We start from the raw sequence: 17,359 nt of genomic DNA, 5'->3' as shown, positions 1-17,359 counted from the left end.
ACTTTTAGTTAAAGGCATGAGAGTGATTTTTGTGCTTCTAGGTAATTTTATTTAATAATATTGGATGGGCTTTGTTTTTTTCACATAGCTAAGAGCTTGGGTTTATATTCTGTTAATTATTGTCTGGGCAACGTTTCATAATGTGCCTATGCATGTCTTTAATTATTATTTGCTTAAAATGTCCAAATTGGAGCTAGTTGGAAAGTCATGAGATATTCTGACCTTGTCTTATAAGATTTAGGCAAATAGAAATTTATGGGTATGTGAAATGGTGTAATAACCTACAATGAGGCTTCATAGATGATTTTGTAATGTAGTCGCATCTTTCAGTTGATTCTTCCTATTTTCCAATTTGTCTTCTTTTATTAGCCACCAAACCCCTGTTATGTTCTTTTATTCTTTTTTAAATCTTTTTCCTCCCCCATCCTCTTTGTCTCACAGGAACAACCTGATACAGAAACAAGTACAACTCAATCAGAAACTGTTCAGACAGCAGCTTCTCTGTTGGCCTCTCAGGTACTAAGTGCAAAAAGCAAGGAGAGTTTGATTAAATTGTTAAGATTAGTGTGGTGTAATGAATTAAAATGAGCATATACAGAAGACTATTAAAATTATCTTTGTGAAAGTAATTATTTGCTAGCCTATAAATGTGTTTATTATAGTTTAAAGGTAGAGCACTGGATTCGATGGAAACTTTTTTTTTGCACTGTCAAGATGCTAACTCATCCCCTTACATATTTCATATTACAAATCATTTAAATCATCACTAGTCACAATTGCAGGGTTCATATACAAGTTTTATTTATAGCTCACAGTGAAATTTAAATTACAGCAACTGAAAACCATTCTTTGTGGATATATATTTTTTTGCTATGTTGATACATCTGTTTTTTTTTTAAACACCTACAGCACCTGGTCTCCCTAGGTGGTCTCCCATCCAGGTACTAACCAGGCCCGACCCTGCTTAGCTTCCGAGATCGGACAAGATCGGGCACTTTCAGGGTGGCATGTCCGTAGACATATACCTTTATTTTTTAAATGTGTTTGCCTCACTTTTCACCTCTGATTTTCGGTTATTTTTTTATTTGTCCTAGAAATTCTACTTATGACAGTCTCTTGCATACAGTAGGCAACTGGAATCTCTTTTTTTTTTTTCCATTGATTTGTGAACCTCTATTTTGTTTGTGAAATAATTGATTTCTTCTTGAATTCTTTCAAATTGAATATACTCCAAACTCGAGGTCAAACTTTTACACAAAGTAAATATTTTCTTTAGCTAGATGTTAAGCTGGTTAACTTCTACAAAATAATTGTGATAACAACTGTTGCGTAGTGATAATGCTGAACTGATACAATGATATTTTGCCGCTTTGTGATTGTTATTTTAATGCGATAATTCTAAAATGTGTTTTTGCTGGCTGTTAACCTATGTCATTCTTCCTAAAGATATTATAAATACTATGTTTACTATTGTGGAATGTCTTTTATTTCCATAATCTTTATCTAATAAAAAATTTGGGGAGGGGTGGAGGAATAACTAAACAAGATTAGGAAGTGCTATGCCTGATATCAGTACATGGACAGACTTGTTTTATCAGATTTAAACTGTCCTGTGGTTGTAATTGCCTGTCTAGGGAACTGTTTTGATAGTTCTGTCTTATTGAGTTCATCCCTATAATGATTAATACTCGTGGGTGTGTTTGCATTTTAGCTGTTTTTGTGAGGAAGTTGGATTTTCTTTCTAATGAAAAGATTCCTAGAGCCATTGAGGGGAAAATCACCCAGTTATAAAATAGCGATTATGGTGATTAAAAAAAAAAATCCCTATATTTGGTCATATAAGGAGAATATTTTTTTCTGGAGAGGTGATTAAAATACTGTGGCTCTGTCTAACAAAGAATCCTTCTTGTTTTGAGAGGAGATAAACTTGAAATAGTTATAGATGAAATGATAGGATCTCTGGGATTTGCTTCAGAATAATCTGGGAGTGAAGGTGGAAGGGTGGACAGCGGGCTTTCATTTGACGGTTGATGAAGTGGATAATGAATGCATGGGAATTTATTATATAATGCCCTCTATTTTTGTGCATTTTTGGAATTTTCCATAAAAAACATTTAGAAGTTCATCTCCATGTTTTTGAATATTAAAGAAGGCTTGCGATTTATTTTTTAACATGAAACTTCCCTAAAATTTAGAATAATTATATTATTGCTAAGTTGTGTAGATTTAATTTTATAATTTACAGGGTCAGAAAATAAATTTACTGGTAACTGCTGCTCCTGTTCGTAAGGTGAACTTTAAGTGTTCTCCCACATGGGGGTGCTCCAGTACTAGTTAATATCACAGCCATTGGCCATTAGTGTTGTTGTAAGTAAAAAGAGTTTAAGATGAACTTAATAATTATATGATAAGTGATTCTTAGAAGAATGTGTTTATAAAAGCAGTACTCAAAATTTCTTCACAGTTTTATATATGTTGCCAAAATATTTCTACTTAATTATTTGAAAATTTTTGTAAGTATAGAAGAAATAATATCACAGTAAGTCATATTTACTTGCACTCCACTTTGGTAACATTTTAGAATGTTTTTCTTTAAACTTTTAATGCTTTACTGGTAAGGTCGCATCCATTTCTCAGGAAGTAAACCAGTGGAAAGTACATCTCCTTGTTCAGCTACAGTGCTTTTAACGGTGTTGTGTTTACTTCTGTTCTCAGAAAACATCCAGTACAGACCTTTCCGATATCCCTGCTCTCCCTGCAAATCCTATTCCTGTTATCAAGAATTCAATAAAGCTGAGATTGAATCGGTAAAACCACCTCAGGGGTCCATAAACAATATCTGCCAACTCAACCTATTGTCTTCAAATGCTAAAAAAGGAGAATGGAGGGTACAAGACTAGACATGACTGAAAATGGATTTAGGTTTTTTCCGCGACCTCCTGTTCTGGCTCATCAGCACCCGATCGGAAGCCCAGGTTAGTCCGTGGAGCCAGGAGTGCTGTTCCTATTGTGTTAGCAACAGTTGCATCAACTATTTCAAAAAATTACTGCCTTTAAAAAAAAAAAAAAAAAAACCTCAAGCTATATTTGTATTCATAATTGACATCTGGATTGGGTTTATTGTTTGATGCATTGTTTGGAAAATTTGCGATATAAACTGGCATAAGAATTCCTTATTCTGATGATGCACTTTTATGTATTTTTTTTATTAGAAAGTAGAACTAATTTTAGATTTTCAGCTTGATGGATTTTCATTTTTTCCTGAAGAGTTTTTTTTACCGTTAGTCTTCAAATTGGATACCATTGTGCAGTGGTGTACTGTTGTACCCCAGAGAAGGGATAAGAGTACATCTGGTTCAGTCCCTGTGAGGTAACTGTAACCTCTAAAAATGAAATGTCAATTCTAGGGTATATATTTGACCTTGAAAGGATAATTAGGAAATACTTGGTTTTGATAGAGTCACGATTAAGAAATGATATATTAGTTTTATTTATAGAATTGTTTAGAGTGCATACAAATCAGCGATCAGCCAGCAGATATTTTTCTTTGAGCTTATTAAAGCTCCATATTCTTTTGCCTTCAATCTGTTGTCTTTGAAACAAACAAAGCTTTTTGCTCCCTCCCCCTTTTTCTTTTTTTCTTTTTGCTTGTATGCATAAGGTAGGATTTATTTCATACAAAACAAAATGCCAGTATTTTCTTAAGCCATGATGTGAAACCAGTGACCCTGTGGCCACATGGCACAGAACACTAAATTTTGATCCCATGGCTGAAACTTTAGGGTGACTAAAAGTAATGCCTGTGAACATGATACCTATCTTGGAAGGCCATTTGATCTCTAAGAGGAATTTTGTACACTCCACAGAACTCCTGTCTATAGTAAAGTTGTTTTCCATTTTAAACATGTGGGCAAAAAGGCATTTTCTCTAAGAATTTTAAACTAATTTTTACTTTTAAATGGTTGACCAAAATTTGTCAGTAAATTTTACATGTAGGAACATTTTAAAAATCATTTCTAGCAAGCACTTGACATCTAGTCAGCTCTCTACTCCTTTTTCATTTTGTTTCACCCTATCAGTAGATTAGGAACCCTTTTCTTTGAAGAAAATTCTTTCTCGTAATTAAGCAGCAGCACACCCATCTTTACGAAGTGTGAGGGATGCCAGATGTCGATAGACGCACTCTTTCTGAATCTGGACGAAGCAAACCTAACAGATTTTTCTGATGAGCATGTTTTACGAATCCTCCATTGTGCTCCGTTCTATCACATGTGCATTTTTCATGTTAAACTGCAATTACTTAAACTCTTCCCCTACCCTTCTAAATTAATTTTCCAAAGTTGGAGTGTAGTCTTTTCCCCCTTAGGCTATGCATTAATTGAGGCTTTCTTTTCACCATACTTTATGACGTCTAGTATCCAATGTTTCCACTTCCCACATCTTTGCACAGTCACCTTGCCCATTCTCCCACCACCTAAGAAAAAAAGATGGTCGTACTAACAGGTGAAGTGTACAAGGTGTCTGTGTGTTTCGTGTAGCTTCAGAGTTAGATTGAAATTGCCAGGCACAGATTTAGTCTTGTCATTTTGTTTACACATTGGGGAAAAAATTTCAGTTTATTAAACGTTTCATGTAACTGCACCCAAGTTTTGCCAAGCTGGAAACTTGGACCTTTTCCGTGTAGTGACTTTTTAATTCTAGTTTTCATAACCCGGAGGTCAGACTGTTGCTTTCGCATGATGTACGTAGTGTCTCATGACTGGAGTTTGCTTTGTTTTATAGTATCTGTACTCCTTGTATTTTTCAAGAGCTATTTTGTAAACAGATGATGTATTTCTCCATTGAAAACACAATAAAAAAAAAACAGCACAATCCCACAGTTGGCTGGTTTCTTTTGACTGACTGTGTTCTTTTGTTCTTTTCGGTGATCTAATAGGTTCTACCTGTAAGTTTATATAGTGTGGCTCTAAGTGAAGATTTGCAAAAGAATTTACTGTGGTTACATTTGGAAAAGATTTGTTTCTGGTTAATTTATGCCATTAGCAGCAGCCTATTATTGATTGATAGCTCACATAATTAGATATTTGTTTTTTATACAATTGATCATTCGGGAGGAAAACATGAATATAGTTGCTATTAATTCACTGTTTCAGCTGTCCCATCCTCTAAAATATTTATTCTGTGCATGTAGACACTATACCTTTTCTGTGTATTTATTTCATGCCTGTAGACAGTGTACCACTGACATGCTTCCTTTTCAAAGCTGTTGGTTTTCAAAGCAGTCGGTACTCCAGCTCTGATGTCGGCAGGTGGCACTGTTGATTTTCAGTGAATTTAGAATTACAGACTGTAAGCAGCCAGGATCCAATGTTTCTCATTTTACTAAACCCAAATCAGATGCTGCTTTTCTTAAACCCCAAATGCTCAGCGTTGCATGTTTAACTCATGGATTGGGAGTGAACTGCTCTGTGTGTGTGTGATGGCCAGCTCTTGAGTATGGTTGTCTTGAGTGCTTTGAGTGGAGGAATGGACCTCCTTATGTGAAAGCCATTCTAAGGGACATGCAGTTGTGCATATTTTATTCCCGAAATTCTAAATTGTGAAAGGCCTTTACTATGTATAAAAATAGATAACTGCAGTGTGGGATAACTTTTTTATTAAAATTAACTTTCGAGATCAGCAAAAGGGAAAATATTATAAAAATTACCTCTGACTCCATTGTTAACACCTACAGAATTGAACTTCCTGTACTTCCTCTACCTTGATAGACACCTAACCATGAGACTGAATCTCACACTTTCTGAGTCTTATTATCCACATGGCCTTTTAGCATTTCATTCATCTTAGAATTAGTAAAATGATAATTAAGAGTTGTGTGTTTTGTGGTTCTTGGTATGTTCTGGAATTGAGTTTATTTTTCTAATTAACACCTCTGTTTTTTTCTCTGCACAGAAAAAAGTTTTAGAGCTCTGCGTAGTATTAATTCTGGCTGCACTCAAGGTGGCAATAAATGACCTGCAGCTCCAAGTAGTAATTGATATATGAAAGGATAAATCATTAATATACACATACTTGTAGACCAAGCCCTGGAAGTATTAACTGTTAGTGCACTTAAATGCATTTAAACGAAAAGATAAACTGTTCGTTCGCCTCAAAAGGCATTGAACAATCCTTTGGATATACTTTTGCCTATTTTAATGTAATAAAAGAATAGTACAAGGAAAATTAGTTGCCTTTTAGCCTGAATTGTATTTTTTTTTAATTCTCCATTTTACTCTTCTGTTAGCTTTTCTTCAATCCGAAATCAACAAATGGATGCTGTCTTAACTCACAACTGAACATAGTAAATGAAATATTAACTACGTTCTGTAATAAACATGACCTTCAGTCATACAGAGAGAGACAAGTGGTCTGCTTAATTCTGTGTAATACTTGTTTCTCATATTCGTGGAATCAGTTTATTCATCCTTTCTCTATACTTAACAGTTTTAAAGTTCTTAGGACATTTTACATCTTTATCAGCACCAAGAAAGATGGCGTCAATATTTCCGAGCTACATATTTTAGAAGCAATTGTATGTACTTCATCCTAGAAGCGATTTCATGTACCTGGGAAGTCCTTTCAACGTCTTTCTTTTTCTCTCCTCAGATGTATTTCTGTCTCAGTGTTTCGTGAACATCATTGTAGCTGATCAAAACTTATTTGTATTTTGTTGAAAGGGATAGAATTATAAGTACATTTTCCCTTTCCTCATCCACTCCCAAATCTGAGACCTTTCCTTGAAAGGGTGGCGTTAAGGCCGTGTTCAAGTTCACATTTCAGAAAGCTCATATTTGTATGAAAGGTTATGATTGTAATTATTGCGTTTTTCTCTCCAATTAGCTTATTAAATGCTTCACATTTTTAGATAGCTAGAAATCATATCTACAAAGGGCACAGTATTATTTAGAGTTTGTGGAATTTATAACCATCTACTATATAAAATGTTAACTTTGAAAATATTCATACTTTAACATAAATAAGACAATGCAGTCACTTCCCTTTCGTTTTGGATATCTTTAAATTCCGCCAGTATGCTGGGAAATATATTTGAAATGAAGAGCAGAACAGTCTGTGTCTGCTTTAAACAAAGCATTATAATTTTTGCTATGATATTTCTAAAGTCCAGGGGATAATACCCTTAATAGTTTCTCCTTGCCACCCAGCTTAAGAGTTTTTGTTTACGTGTGTTGTTTATATTTTAGTGGTGAGAATGGATTTGTGCTAAATCCTCTCTTCTTTTTTTTTAATCCAAAATGTTTATTGGGATGATTCCTTACCATCTTGATTCAGGATGCTTTTAGTGCTGCTTTCTTTTGAAGGAGCATCCTATAAGCCTCGCTTTTCCTCCTGCAGGCGGACAGAGGACAGTGGAGCAGCCAACACACAAAACTACCAAGACGAGGGTGATTTCATAGCATCTTGGGCATTTCATGTCCATGAAGTAGGAGCGGGGGATCCGCACCAGGTGCTGCTGCTGTGTGTCCTCCTCCCTTCTGGAGAGGGATGAAGGAGGTCCTTAGCCAGAGGCTTGTTCTGGTCGGAAAAGCTCCACACTTCCTCTCACTGGGTCCCAGAATTGACCGCGGAAAGCCGAAGGGTGTGTTGGTTTTGTTTTACTTTGTGGAATAAATAATGAGGATTTAGAAGGCCTGGAGCTGATTCACCCTGGGTTTGAACTTGCCATTGCCACTTCAGTCTTAGCAGCAGAGTCCCTTTTCCACCCGCGCACAGACGTCTCAGCCCTAAGACAGGTCACCTAAGTCGTACCACAGCAAAAGACACTTTTTGGAGCAGTGTAAATTCAGCTACACAGTCTTAAAAACGTTTTGTAAAAAATGAGTTTGCCTGTAGTTCTAAATACATTTCAAACAATCGCCTCAGTAGAGGTACAAAACAGATTACAGGGAAAACCATGAAGGGTAGGTTAAAGTCTTGAGCTGAGTATAATGTGATTAATCATTAAATGATAAAGTATTACCTAGTCTAGATACGATGCATCTTCGTATTTGGAACTATTCTGTTGTCACTTAATGGGTATTTTTATTTCATATTAGTCATGTGAGTTCGACCTGTTTTCTTTTTAAGTTGTTGCTTAAAAATACTTCGTAAGCCTTTTAGAAGCATTTCCTTTAATTTGTAAGATGCTATTTTTTGATCCAACAGATTTCAGTCTGAAAATATGTATTTTGAATAATTCAAAATTTCAATTTAATGGGTTTCTTACAGCTCATTGCAGACGTTTATCTTGGTCTTGTATATTTTTAATGTCATAGAGTCCTAAAATCATTCAATTTATTTTTGGTATAATACAAATTTTGCTCTAAGAAAACACGTAAATGCAAAGTAACAAAGTTATTTCTGAGGAGTTAAATGATCTTGTGCCACTGCTGTGCCCCATACATACACACATATGTTGGTATTTGGGTTTTTTTCGGATTTTAGGCATAAGGAAGTAGGTATGTATATTTTAATATAATAATGTAGAATGTCCCAACTTTGTTCCTTGTGGATGCTGTCTCTCTTGGCATAACACCTTCCTTACAAACTTTCACACTGTGTGCTGCCTGGTGCTGTGTGATTTCCAGAAATCTGGCACGAGAATTGGTCCTTGTTTGCGTTTTCTGACTGCAGTGGAGCTGTTAATAAAGAGATTGATGATAAAGTTGTCGAGAAGAGACAGTTGGGCAGAACTGCTCCCCGTGAGTGACAGAGGGCATGATCTGCCTTCACAGCCAAGAGAGCGGCCCCCAGCAGAGACCCGACCGTGCCCAGACGCTATGCCAAGCCTGCTGGTGGGGGCTGTGCCACACGGCTCGGCTGCCGTGTGTGTCTCTTCCGTAGACTTGCTTCCCGTTCCTATTCTTATCCTTAAGTTCATGGAGCGTTTGGACAGGTACATTTGCAGATATGACACACATTTCCACTGCAAAACAATTATTTTTGCAATCTGAAGTACTCAGTCATCTGATCGGTTTACTGAAATTGTTTTATTTCGAAAGCGTTACTACAATTTTTTTTAGAAAGCCTAGGTATCTTCGAGACAATGACTACCTCAATCTTTTTTTGTTTTTAGGTTAATTACCTTTATTTTTTTAGATTTTTTTTAAATTAATTTTTTTATGGCCATCTCAATCTTAAGGGAGACAGCCTCAAGAACCACTTGCCCCACAGTAAGCACTGGTTACGGGGCGTCAAACGTCTTAGTCGTTGTGATGGTGATGGTGTGTTTTTCATCTCACTGCGGGCAAGCTGAGGCTAATGACACCCAGTTAATGCCGTTTTCTGCCTTGGTAGTGCGCTAGAATTTTTGGCTTTCTAATTTATAGTCAGACAGATTCTGACTATAATCTTAAGCCGTCCTAGGTTACATGTTTTCTACATTAGCTTCTTGAATATAAGACTATTATTGGTTACGTTTCTCTTGAGAGGAAACTAACATGTGGCCTTTGTCTTGTTAAATGACCCAAATGTGGACCTTTTATAGTTTTGACAATGAAAATTCTTGAAAAAGTTAATTTTGCAAGCATGGTTTTTGCCATCTGCCAAAACTTGGATCTCTATATATGTGCGTGCATGTGTGTGTGTGTAATATATATAGTAAATATATATAAATATATAACATTTTAAAATATAATTTTAACATATAAATTTAAAAAGTAGATGGGGTTCGAGGTGGTTTTCTTGATCCCCAATAGTTCTTCTGTTCTTTTTAGAAGCAAGTTCTAACCAATCTACTTCCTTTAACATGAAACCTTCAAACACAGATTTCCGAATTGTCATTGGTTGGTTTTCTCATCCCAATTAAAATCATGTGCTGGGATGTATTTTATGGCCAGAGTGCATTAAAACTACAAGGCCAGACTAGGCCCGAGTATGTTGGCACGTCACCGACGGCCTCTAGTGCTGGCGATCTGCCCCCCTTACCATGCCCCTCCAGGACCTGGGCAACTGCAGAGGAATCAGATCAAGCTCCTACCCCTGAAAATATTGGAACCAGGATCAGTCCTCCAAGTGAAGTAGTTCTTGGAATGATGGAGCCACTTGTACCTTAGGGTTGTAGCAGTTTCCTTAGTAGGCGTTTTCGAGGTTTGTCGTGAGCGTGAGCTGTTGGCTAAGCTGGGAACTCCTGGTATAGGGCTCAAGAAGAGCGTGACTATGCAGCGGTGACTTAAAGCAGATGAATTAGCTTAAACAGCTTGGCAAATTACACAGCACTTCTCTCCATGCCTGTGTGGTTCCAGAGTGGTTTTTTCTTCTATTCTGCATTGTTTGTTCTCTTGATTTACCTTTGATTTGGGAGGAAATAAAAGGGAGCGTTTGCAGGACCCTGGTCTAGCAAGTCTCTTTGGTGTTCTCAGATCCTCGAATGTTTGAGATCTCGTTCTCTTGAGGCCAGGGTTCCTAGAGTTCCTGGGATCTCCCAAGAAGTTCATGGCCCAGACTTCCCAGGTCGGCTTCTAATCTCAGGCCCATAAACTGATCCCTACAAACTAGCCATGGGCGCTGGGGCGGGGCAGAAGACAGGCAAGCTGCAGGGACTGCTGGGATTTTCCAGCAGCTCCTTTTGGCCTCCTGTTGCCGTATGATAAAGAGTTTTGGATTTGGTGATTGCGAAGCAAACAGGCTGTTTGGAAATCTTGAAAATTTTACTTCATTTCCAGAAGGGTTTGAGATGACTTGAGTGAAATTTTTTAAAAGGGTAATGCAGTCAGGCTAAAGGAAATGTACAGTGAGGTGAGGCCGAGACCTAGAGAAAAAAACCTCCTGCCCCCCTTCCCCTCGATCAGTCAGCACACGTGTCAGATTCTCCTCCAAGCACGGCCCTAGTTGTTGGTTTCATGGAGTTTACATTCCAATGGAAGTTAATTTTTTTGGTAACACTTTTATTAGTAATGGCTAGTTAGTTGCCAAACCACAGAAATTAGGAAAACTTCATTAAGAATTATTTGGAAATTCACATTTGTAATTTTTTTTTGATCACCACTCAAGACTGTAACATCCAGAGCAATGGAGCCTCCACGAAGGAAGGATTAGGAGTTAAAGCATCTAAGGGGCTCTGACTTGAGTGGTGATTTACTTGAAATCTGCCATATTGGTTACAATGGGGAGAAGATGGGAGGGAGAATCCCACCTGGGCGTTTGAGGCATGGTCAGACACTGGAGCCAACTGGACGGTTGGGCCCCATGGAGAATAAGACGCCAGTGAGCTCTAGGCTTTTTGTTCAGTGGAAGTGGCATTGTGATAGGAGTGCCTAGTCCCTGGTGTAAAAATGCACTTCCATCGGAAACTGCATCATGTGTCAGGCGTGGCACATGCTGGGAAACTTTCTTGAAGAAAGTCACCTGTTAAGCCATCCATCCTGACTACCATTTTATCACGTTCCCTGGATTGAAACACTCAGTGAACACCTTCCCGTGTGGTGGTGGGGAGATGCCTGTTTCGAGTCTGAGCTCTGTCCGATCTTGGCGTTAGCTCCGGCATTCACCATGGAGCACTCATTGGCTTAAAGTTTTGACTGACAGTTTCAGTCGCGTTAGCCAAAATGGTCTGTGGCAGTTTGAGCTTCGGTCCCGGTAAGGATTTAGGCAGTCTGACATTGGAAAGAGATTGAAGGTCTGAGATCCCATTAAAGTTTATGTCCGATCAAACTGATGGCGAGTTTTGTTTGTAAATATTTCAGCCAGATACTGTCACCAATTCTTGAACTTTTCTGTCTAGTTGGTATGACTACCTGACCCCAGGTAGTCATAGTGGGAGAGTAAGAGAAGGCTGTGAAGTAGTTCCTCTGACTTCTAAGTGGACCCGTACCAAACATTGGCCTTTCAGTGGAAATATACTCCCGTTTGCCTCGAGCCTTACGCTTCTGAAGCCACCACCCGGGTGCGTAATGTTTGATGAGTGCTGAGAAGCAGGTCTGGTCCAGCGACGAGAAAGTCCAGGCGTGCAGGAAGGACAGACCGACCAGGGCCTGGCGACATGGCCAGTTGTTAAACACTTTCGGGTTCTGAGTAAACTGTGACTCATTCTTAATGTCTTTGTTTCTTATCGGAATTTTATGTGGATTAGCAAGTAAATAACGTGTTCAGAGAAGCATAGGTTTGTTTTGAAAGTGCCAGGTTAAACCTGACTTGAATTCGTTGGAGGGCAGGCACAAAGGCTAGTGGCAGCCTGCAAAGGAGTATCTGGCCAACCAGCCCCCTGGTCCCCAGAGCTGCCTTTCCTGTCGGAAATTTGGGCAGCAGCAGAGTAGGGAGAAAAAAGATTGAGTCAGGCAAAGCCCCTTTCCCCCATCCCACCTTTTAAAAATTAATGCGGGGTGGAGGCAGACCTCTTCATCAGAAAAGTCTGCCTTGGTGCCGAGACCAAGGCGCACAGCTTCCGAGGAGGCCCATGGGGCACACACCCCGAAGGGGCCTGGGAGAGTCCCGACCGGAGTTGGCGCCAGGCGCCAGGCGGCAGGGCTCATTGTCACAGCAGTCCACAAGGTTGCCGCTGGCGTAGGCGACGTCACCGTTTAGAGAGGATGGAAACAGGTTTGCTTGGTGTGAAGCACGTTGCCTGTGGTCACACAGTAAATTGGGATTCAAACCTGCTCTACTCTAAAGCTTAGTCCTGAAATGTGGCCTTGTGTTTTCCCGCATCACAGTGTCTCCTTGTGGTCTGTCTCTGGGTATTGTCATTGGAATCGCTAGGGTGGTTAGCTCGGTTTTCGGAAAGGCTTCTGGTAACAGCTAAACGCATTTCTGCCGTTCGGATGCCCTTCCAGCTGGCCTGAGGGTGCGGAGGGACAGCGATGGGCAAAGACAGGTGGTGAATGGCTGGAATGGCTGCAGGGGGAGATGGACTTGAATGAGACTAGAGGAAAAGAATTTATGATTTATTATGTGTATTTATTAGTACTGAGAAGGTTCAGGCTCTGGCTAGTACGGGCGAAATGATCCATTCACACCCAATTCACTTAATTGATTTGCCTAAAATTTGGGCTTTAAAAAATATTAATTTTTCATATTGGTTAGGATGTTTTTTTTTATTACATTTTTCTTTTTAAGCCAATTAAGACAGTACTTAGAAAAAATGGTAAAAAAAAAAATGTAAGCTAAAGAATAAAGTAGAAATAACAATTGCTCAGGAGGTGTTTTAATGATCATATCATATCTGAAGGAATTCGTGTGATAAATTTTCATTAAAAACAAAATTAAGGCAAAATCCCCTTAGAGGAATTAGATAAAAACAATACTTAATGTTAAAAAAAAGGAATCGATATCTAAAAATGAATTTTTTGTGAGGAGGCATTGTCCATTATATTGTATATAAAATGCCATGATTGATAAGTATTGTTTACAGTGTAGATTGTGGGTGAATATGCCATTTGGGAAATTCATTATTAGGTGAATCGATTTTAGGCAAATTGATGCCATCTAAAATTTGTTTATGTTGATTTTTTTTCCTGATAGTAATAGAAATACAGTCATTGTAACATTTGCAAAATTCAAAAAATATAAAGAAAATAAAAATCATCCCTAATCTGACTTCTCGAAGTTAGTTTTCAAGATCTTTTATATATTTTCTTTGTAATACATTTTTTTATGTTGTTGAGATTACACTAGTAACTTTACGTCAAGCATTTCCCGTACACGTCATCATGGCTGTTGGATAAGTACAGTGAGGAGCCAGGAATGTCCTGTGGGTCTCTGAATGAACCAGCCTCTAGGCGCAGCCTTCAGCCTTGGGGAAACGGGGCGGGGTCAGCGCCCGGGAGGGGCAGCAGAGGGGAGAACAGGCCGTGCGGAGGCGAAACCCCCCAAAATCCCTGAGAGGGTCGCATTATGGCGGTTTACTGTGACGGTTGGCGTTAACGTTGAAATGGATAGCCCATCAGATGGTTAGAAGAAACAAGTTCGAAAAGCCTTAATTTAGCCCCATCTTGCCCTGTCCCCCCCGCCCCCATTTTTGAAGCGTAGTGATGTAATGGATACAGTTCTGCCTCCTGTGAGGACTCATCCATTGAGCACACGGTCGCTGACCCCACGTGTGCCAGGTGCTTGCCACGGGGGGAGCGAACCGGGCAAGCAGGGAAAGGGGGCGGGATTCCCTGAGTGTCTGGTGTGCCGGGCCCCGGGGGCACTCTGGGCGACATCGTGCCTAGTGGCGCTGACGACTCGAGGTGGTGAGCAGTTGACCCTGGCTGGCTCCGAAGCCCTTTCTGTCTTGAGTCGTGCGTTCACTCAGATTCGTGGCCGGCAAAACCAGCAGTAGCCCGTCCTGGAATCTTCCAGTCCACAGGGAGTACGGTGGCACACAAAACGAGGTAGGAGTCAGCAGAAGGCTCTCCCCTTTGTCCCTGTCCCTCTGTCACAGACGAGCGTTGACCTGAAGAGTGTGCTGGCATCAGCCAGGCGCAGAGAGGGGTAGCATTTTTCTGAAGCAAGAAGGTGTTTGGTGACGAGAGGATCAGAGAGGTGACAGTTTCTGGAGCCAAGTGAACGGGAGCTGGGGTCGAGAGAGCTCTAAACGCCCAGGTGTGTCACCGTGTGATGCTACTAGAGACAGGAAGCGCCGAGGGGCCCGCAGCTTCCTGGTGGCTTGGGGAGGACGTGGGGAAGGAGGTGCCATTTGAAGGGCAATTTGGCGATGGTCAGGAAACGGCAAGGGGGCCTGGGGGGGAGGGGGACGGCATTTCGGGCCCAGCGGAGGCCTGTGCCCAGGCCCAGACGGCAGGCACAGCGGGGCTCCGAGCGACAGCGGGGTCCATTGTGGAGCGGGTGGGAAGCGGTGTGGTGGGCCCCCCCAGAGAGCTCTCCCCTGAGCGTCCTGAAGGTCATAGAACGTTTCCACGTGAGCAAGAAACAGGCCAGGCACTCAGTGGGGTGACAGCCTACGTGGGGGAGAACGGAGCACAAGGCAAAGGTGCAGGCGAGCCCCGCCCGCTCCGTGGGTACCTGCCTGGCCTCCGAGCCGCTTCCTGCGAGCTCGCCTGGAGCCTGGGCCAGCGCATGGCCAAGAGCAGCAGTCCCTCGCCAGTGACCGGCCGGGCTGGGACGTGTCGGGCCCTCTCGCTGTCACATCCTTGCCCCACTCCCCCTTGATCCCAGATCCAGTTCCTCGACCTTCGTGTTGCTCCTTGCTCACTCAGACTCCTTCATTACCATTTAGAACCCTCATCCTCTCATCCTTCCCGGTCTGGGTGTTTGGGGACAAATCACCCTGCCTATCATGTGGAACAACACGTATTTTCAAGTGCTAGCCTTGCATTGAGTGGCACGTAGACCCCCCTCGCTCGATCCAGCAGCGCCCCGAGGGTGGCGTTACCAGTCCCGTGGGCCTGGCGAGCCCTGTGGACTGAGGCGCTGGGCTCACGGGTTCACTCCCTCCAGCGCTGCCACCTGCCTCCTTGTCTGGGCCACTGGGGGACTGTGACCCCCAGGACTGTGCTGGTGGCACTTACCTCCCAGCTGCTGTGGGCCCCGGGTCCCTGAAGGGCAAGTTCGTTTGGCTCGCGGAGCAAGTAAAAGGGAACAATGTGTCACTGAAGCCAGCGGAGGCTGTGAGCCGAGTGCCCTTTGTTTTCTGACACTGGGGGCCGTGACATGGCCTGTGAAGGTGGGGGCCCCCATCTCTGCAGAGTCCTCCCCCACAAAGCCCTTTAGGCCTTGACATCCATCACTGTGGGGCTCGGCTTTGCTAACTGAATATTTATGAGGCTTTATTTAATTAGGGCCAGAACAGCTCTTGGTGTGTTCATTGATAAACGCAGCCACCCCCCACTTGCCCTTACCCGGCCTCCCACTGCCCTGCGGCCAACTCGCAGCCCAGGCCTTGCCGCTCGCCCACCCCTCCTGCCATGCTGCTGGCTGACGTCCAGTCCCTGCTACCCGCCCACCCACCCAATGGGCAGAGAACTCAAGGCTGCCAACCATGGAGGCGAAGCGGGAGGCGTTTGCACTCATCAGTGGGAGATGCTACTGATAAACAGGTAGGACACCCAGGTTCCAAAGCGTTTGACGACTTGGAACCCGAGCAGAAGACCCCGGAGAGCAAGCTCACAGGCATTTGGGGGTGACCACCCCGACACTGCCTGCCTGTCTGCTCATCCTATTTACAGCCTTCTCTATAGGCCGAAGGGGCGGGTGTGCCCGCAACAATGGACGTCGCAGCCAGAGAGGATCCGCCAGGAGCGGGCGTCAAGCGGGCGGCGGGAGCAGGGGCCTGGCCTGGCGGGAAGAGGAAAAATGAGGACAAGTGTTTGGGAACCTTTGCTAGAAAGAGGCAAAGAGAGTGTGGCCTGGAGGCAAGATACACGTTCCCCAGGGCCCTGCTTCCTCCCCGCCCCGTAAACCACCTTCAGAGCCTTGGTCCCGAAAGCCGAGCCACTCAGCAGCACTGCAGGGCCCCAGCCTGTACTTCTGGGGACCTGGGGACCTGGGAACCTGGATGTGAGCAGCTCCCCAGGGGGGGCGTGTAGTGCTTTTCTACACAGCCTGGCCTGGGGTATCCAGTGTCGCCGGGCACAGCCACCCACATGCTCCACACGCTGCCCTGCCGTCTCCTCCTGTTGGTTATGCTCTGCTTCTGCCTTGCACCCAGGCAGCATCTCTTCCCTGGAGATCTAGGATGTCACCTCCCGAGGAGCTTGACCCCCTTCGGGCTTCCTGAGCATCGCAAATGGAGCTGGCGCTGAAACGGTGCCGGGCAGACTCGGGAGGCCGGCAGCTGCCCCGTGTGAAAACCGAACGCCTGTGTGTCTGGCGGTCTGGCTTGCACGTGCTCTCTGTCCCTCGGGAATGCAGCCCCGAATCTCTGAGCCGTGAGCGCAAAGGGCTTCCGCGCTCCAGGAAGAAACGTCACGCAGCCCAGGCCCCCAGGCCCCCAGGCTGTGCCCAGCCTCTTCAAGTGCATGGCAAGGCTCTCCGTGGCCATCGCACACGCGTCTGTCACAGTCACCATCCCACATATAAGTCTGTTTTCATGGCTCACACCTGGCGACCCTCGCTGCCTTTGACTTTGGCTCGCTTCATGTCTACTGGGAGCATATGCCTGACCCCAGGACCCCTCACCGAAAGCCTGTGAAGTGACCTCGTGAACTGCACTTTACAGATTGGGAAGCTGGCATGGATGGCAGCTCTGCTAATCGATCTGCTAATTGTGCCAGGGGAGGGCAGGACGGGTCCTTTTGGGCCTCAGCTGACTGTTTCGGAGACACACACTTCAAACCATTGGGGCTGTGTGTTTTCTCTGCATCCATCTTTATAGACTGCTGCGGTTTTTACATACCATTTCTCCGGAAAAGCCTGAAGGGGACGTGGCGGGGTGGGGAGG

At 43.0% G+C, this 17,359-nt stretch overlaps 2 protein-coding genes and 1 pseudogene across 4 annotated transcripts in view; 1 reads left to right on the top strand and 2 right to left on the bottom strand.

Moving 5' to 3' along the window:
* PAPOLA (poly(A) polymerase alpha) overlaps nt 1-4,877 on the top strand; it is a 60,723-nt gene extending 55,846 nt beyond the window's left edge. For 2 of the 3 annotated variants that reach the window (XM_023536636.1, XM_011370200.2), the window contains exons 21-22: nt 442-516; nt 2,716-4,877. In XM_023536636.1, coding sequence (XP_023392404.1) covers nt 442-516; nt 2,716-2,811 — 171 coding nt within the window. In that variant the 3' untranslated portion in view covers nt 2,812-4,877. The remainder of the gene's footprint in view (nt 1-441; nt 517-2,715) is intronic. The other variant, XM_011370201.2, reaches the window with a different exon arrangement.
* On the bottom strand, nt 901-1,019 carry LOC111745756 (annotated as a pseudogene).
* A 2,411-nt stretch (nt 4,878-7,288) lies between the features above and the next one.
* Nucleotides 7,289-7,551, bottom strand: LOC111745753 (40S ribosomal protein S27-like). The gene has a single exon (XM_023536637.1). The coding sequence runs from the start codon at nt 7,478-7,480 to the stop codon at nt 7,340-7,342; it is 141 nt and encodes a 46-aa protein (XP_023392405.1). The 5' UTR covers nt 7,481-7,551; the 3' UTR covers nt 7,289-7,339.
* Nucleotides 7,552-17,359: the final 9,808 nt, after the last annotated feature.

Source organism: Pteropus vampyrus, unplaced genomic scaffold (assembly GCF_000151845.1).
Source record: "Pteropus vampyrus isolate Shadow unplaced genomic scaffold, Pvam_2.0 Scaffold164, whole genome shotgun sequence".
NCBI lineage: Eukaryota > Metazoa > Chordata > Mammalia > Chiroptera > Pteropodidae > Pteropus > Pteropus vampyrus.
This window is presented reverse-complemented; position numbering and strand designations above follow the sequence as displayed.

What these genes read in the sequence shown, in the direction of transcription:
- LOC111745753 (XM_023536637.1), bottom strand. Translation starts at nt 7,480, where the DNA reads ATGGACATGAAATGCCCAAGATGCTATGAAATCACCCTCGTCTTGGTA.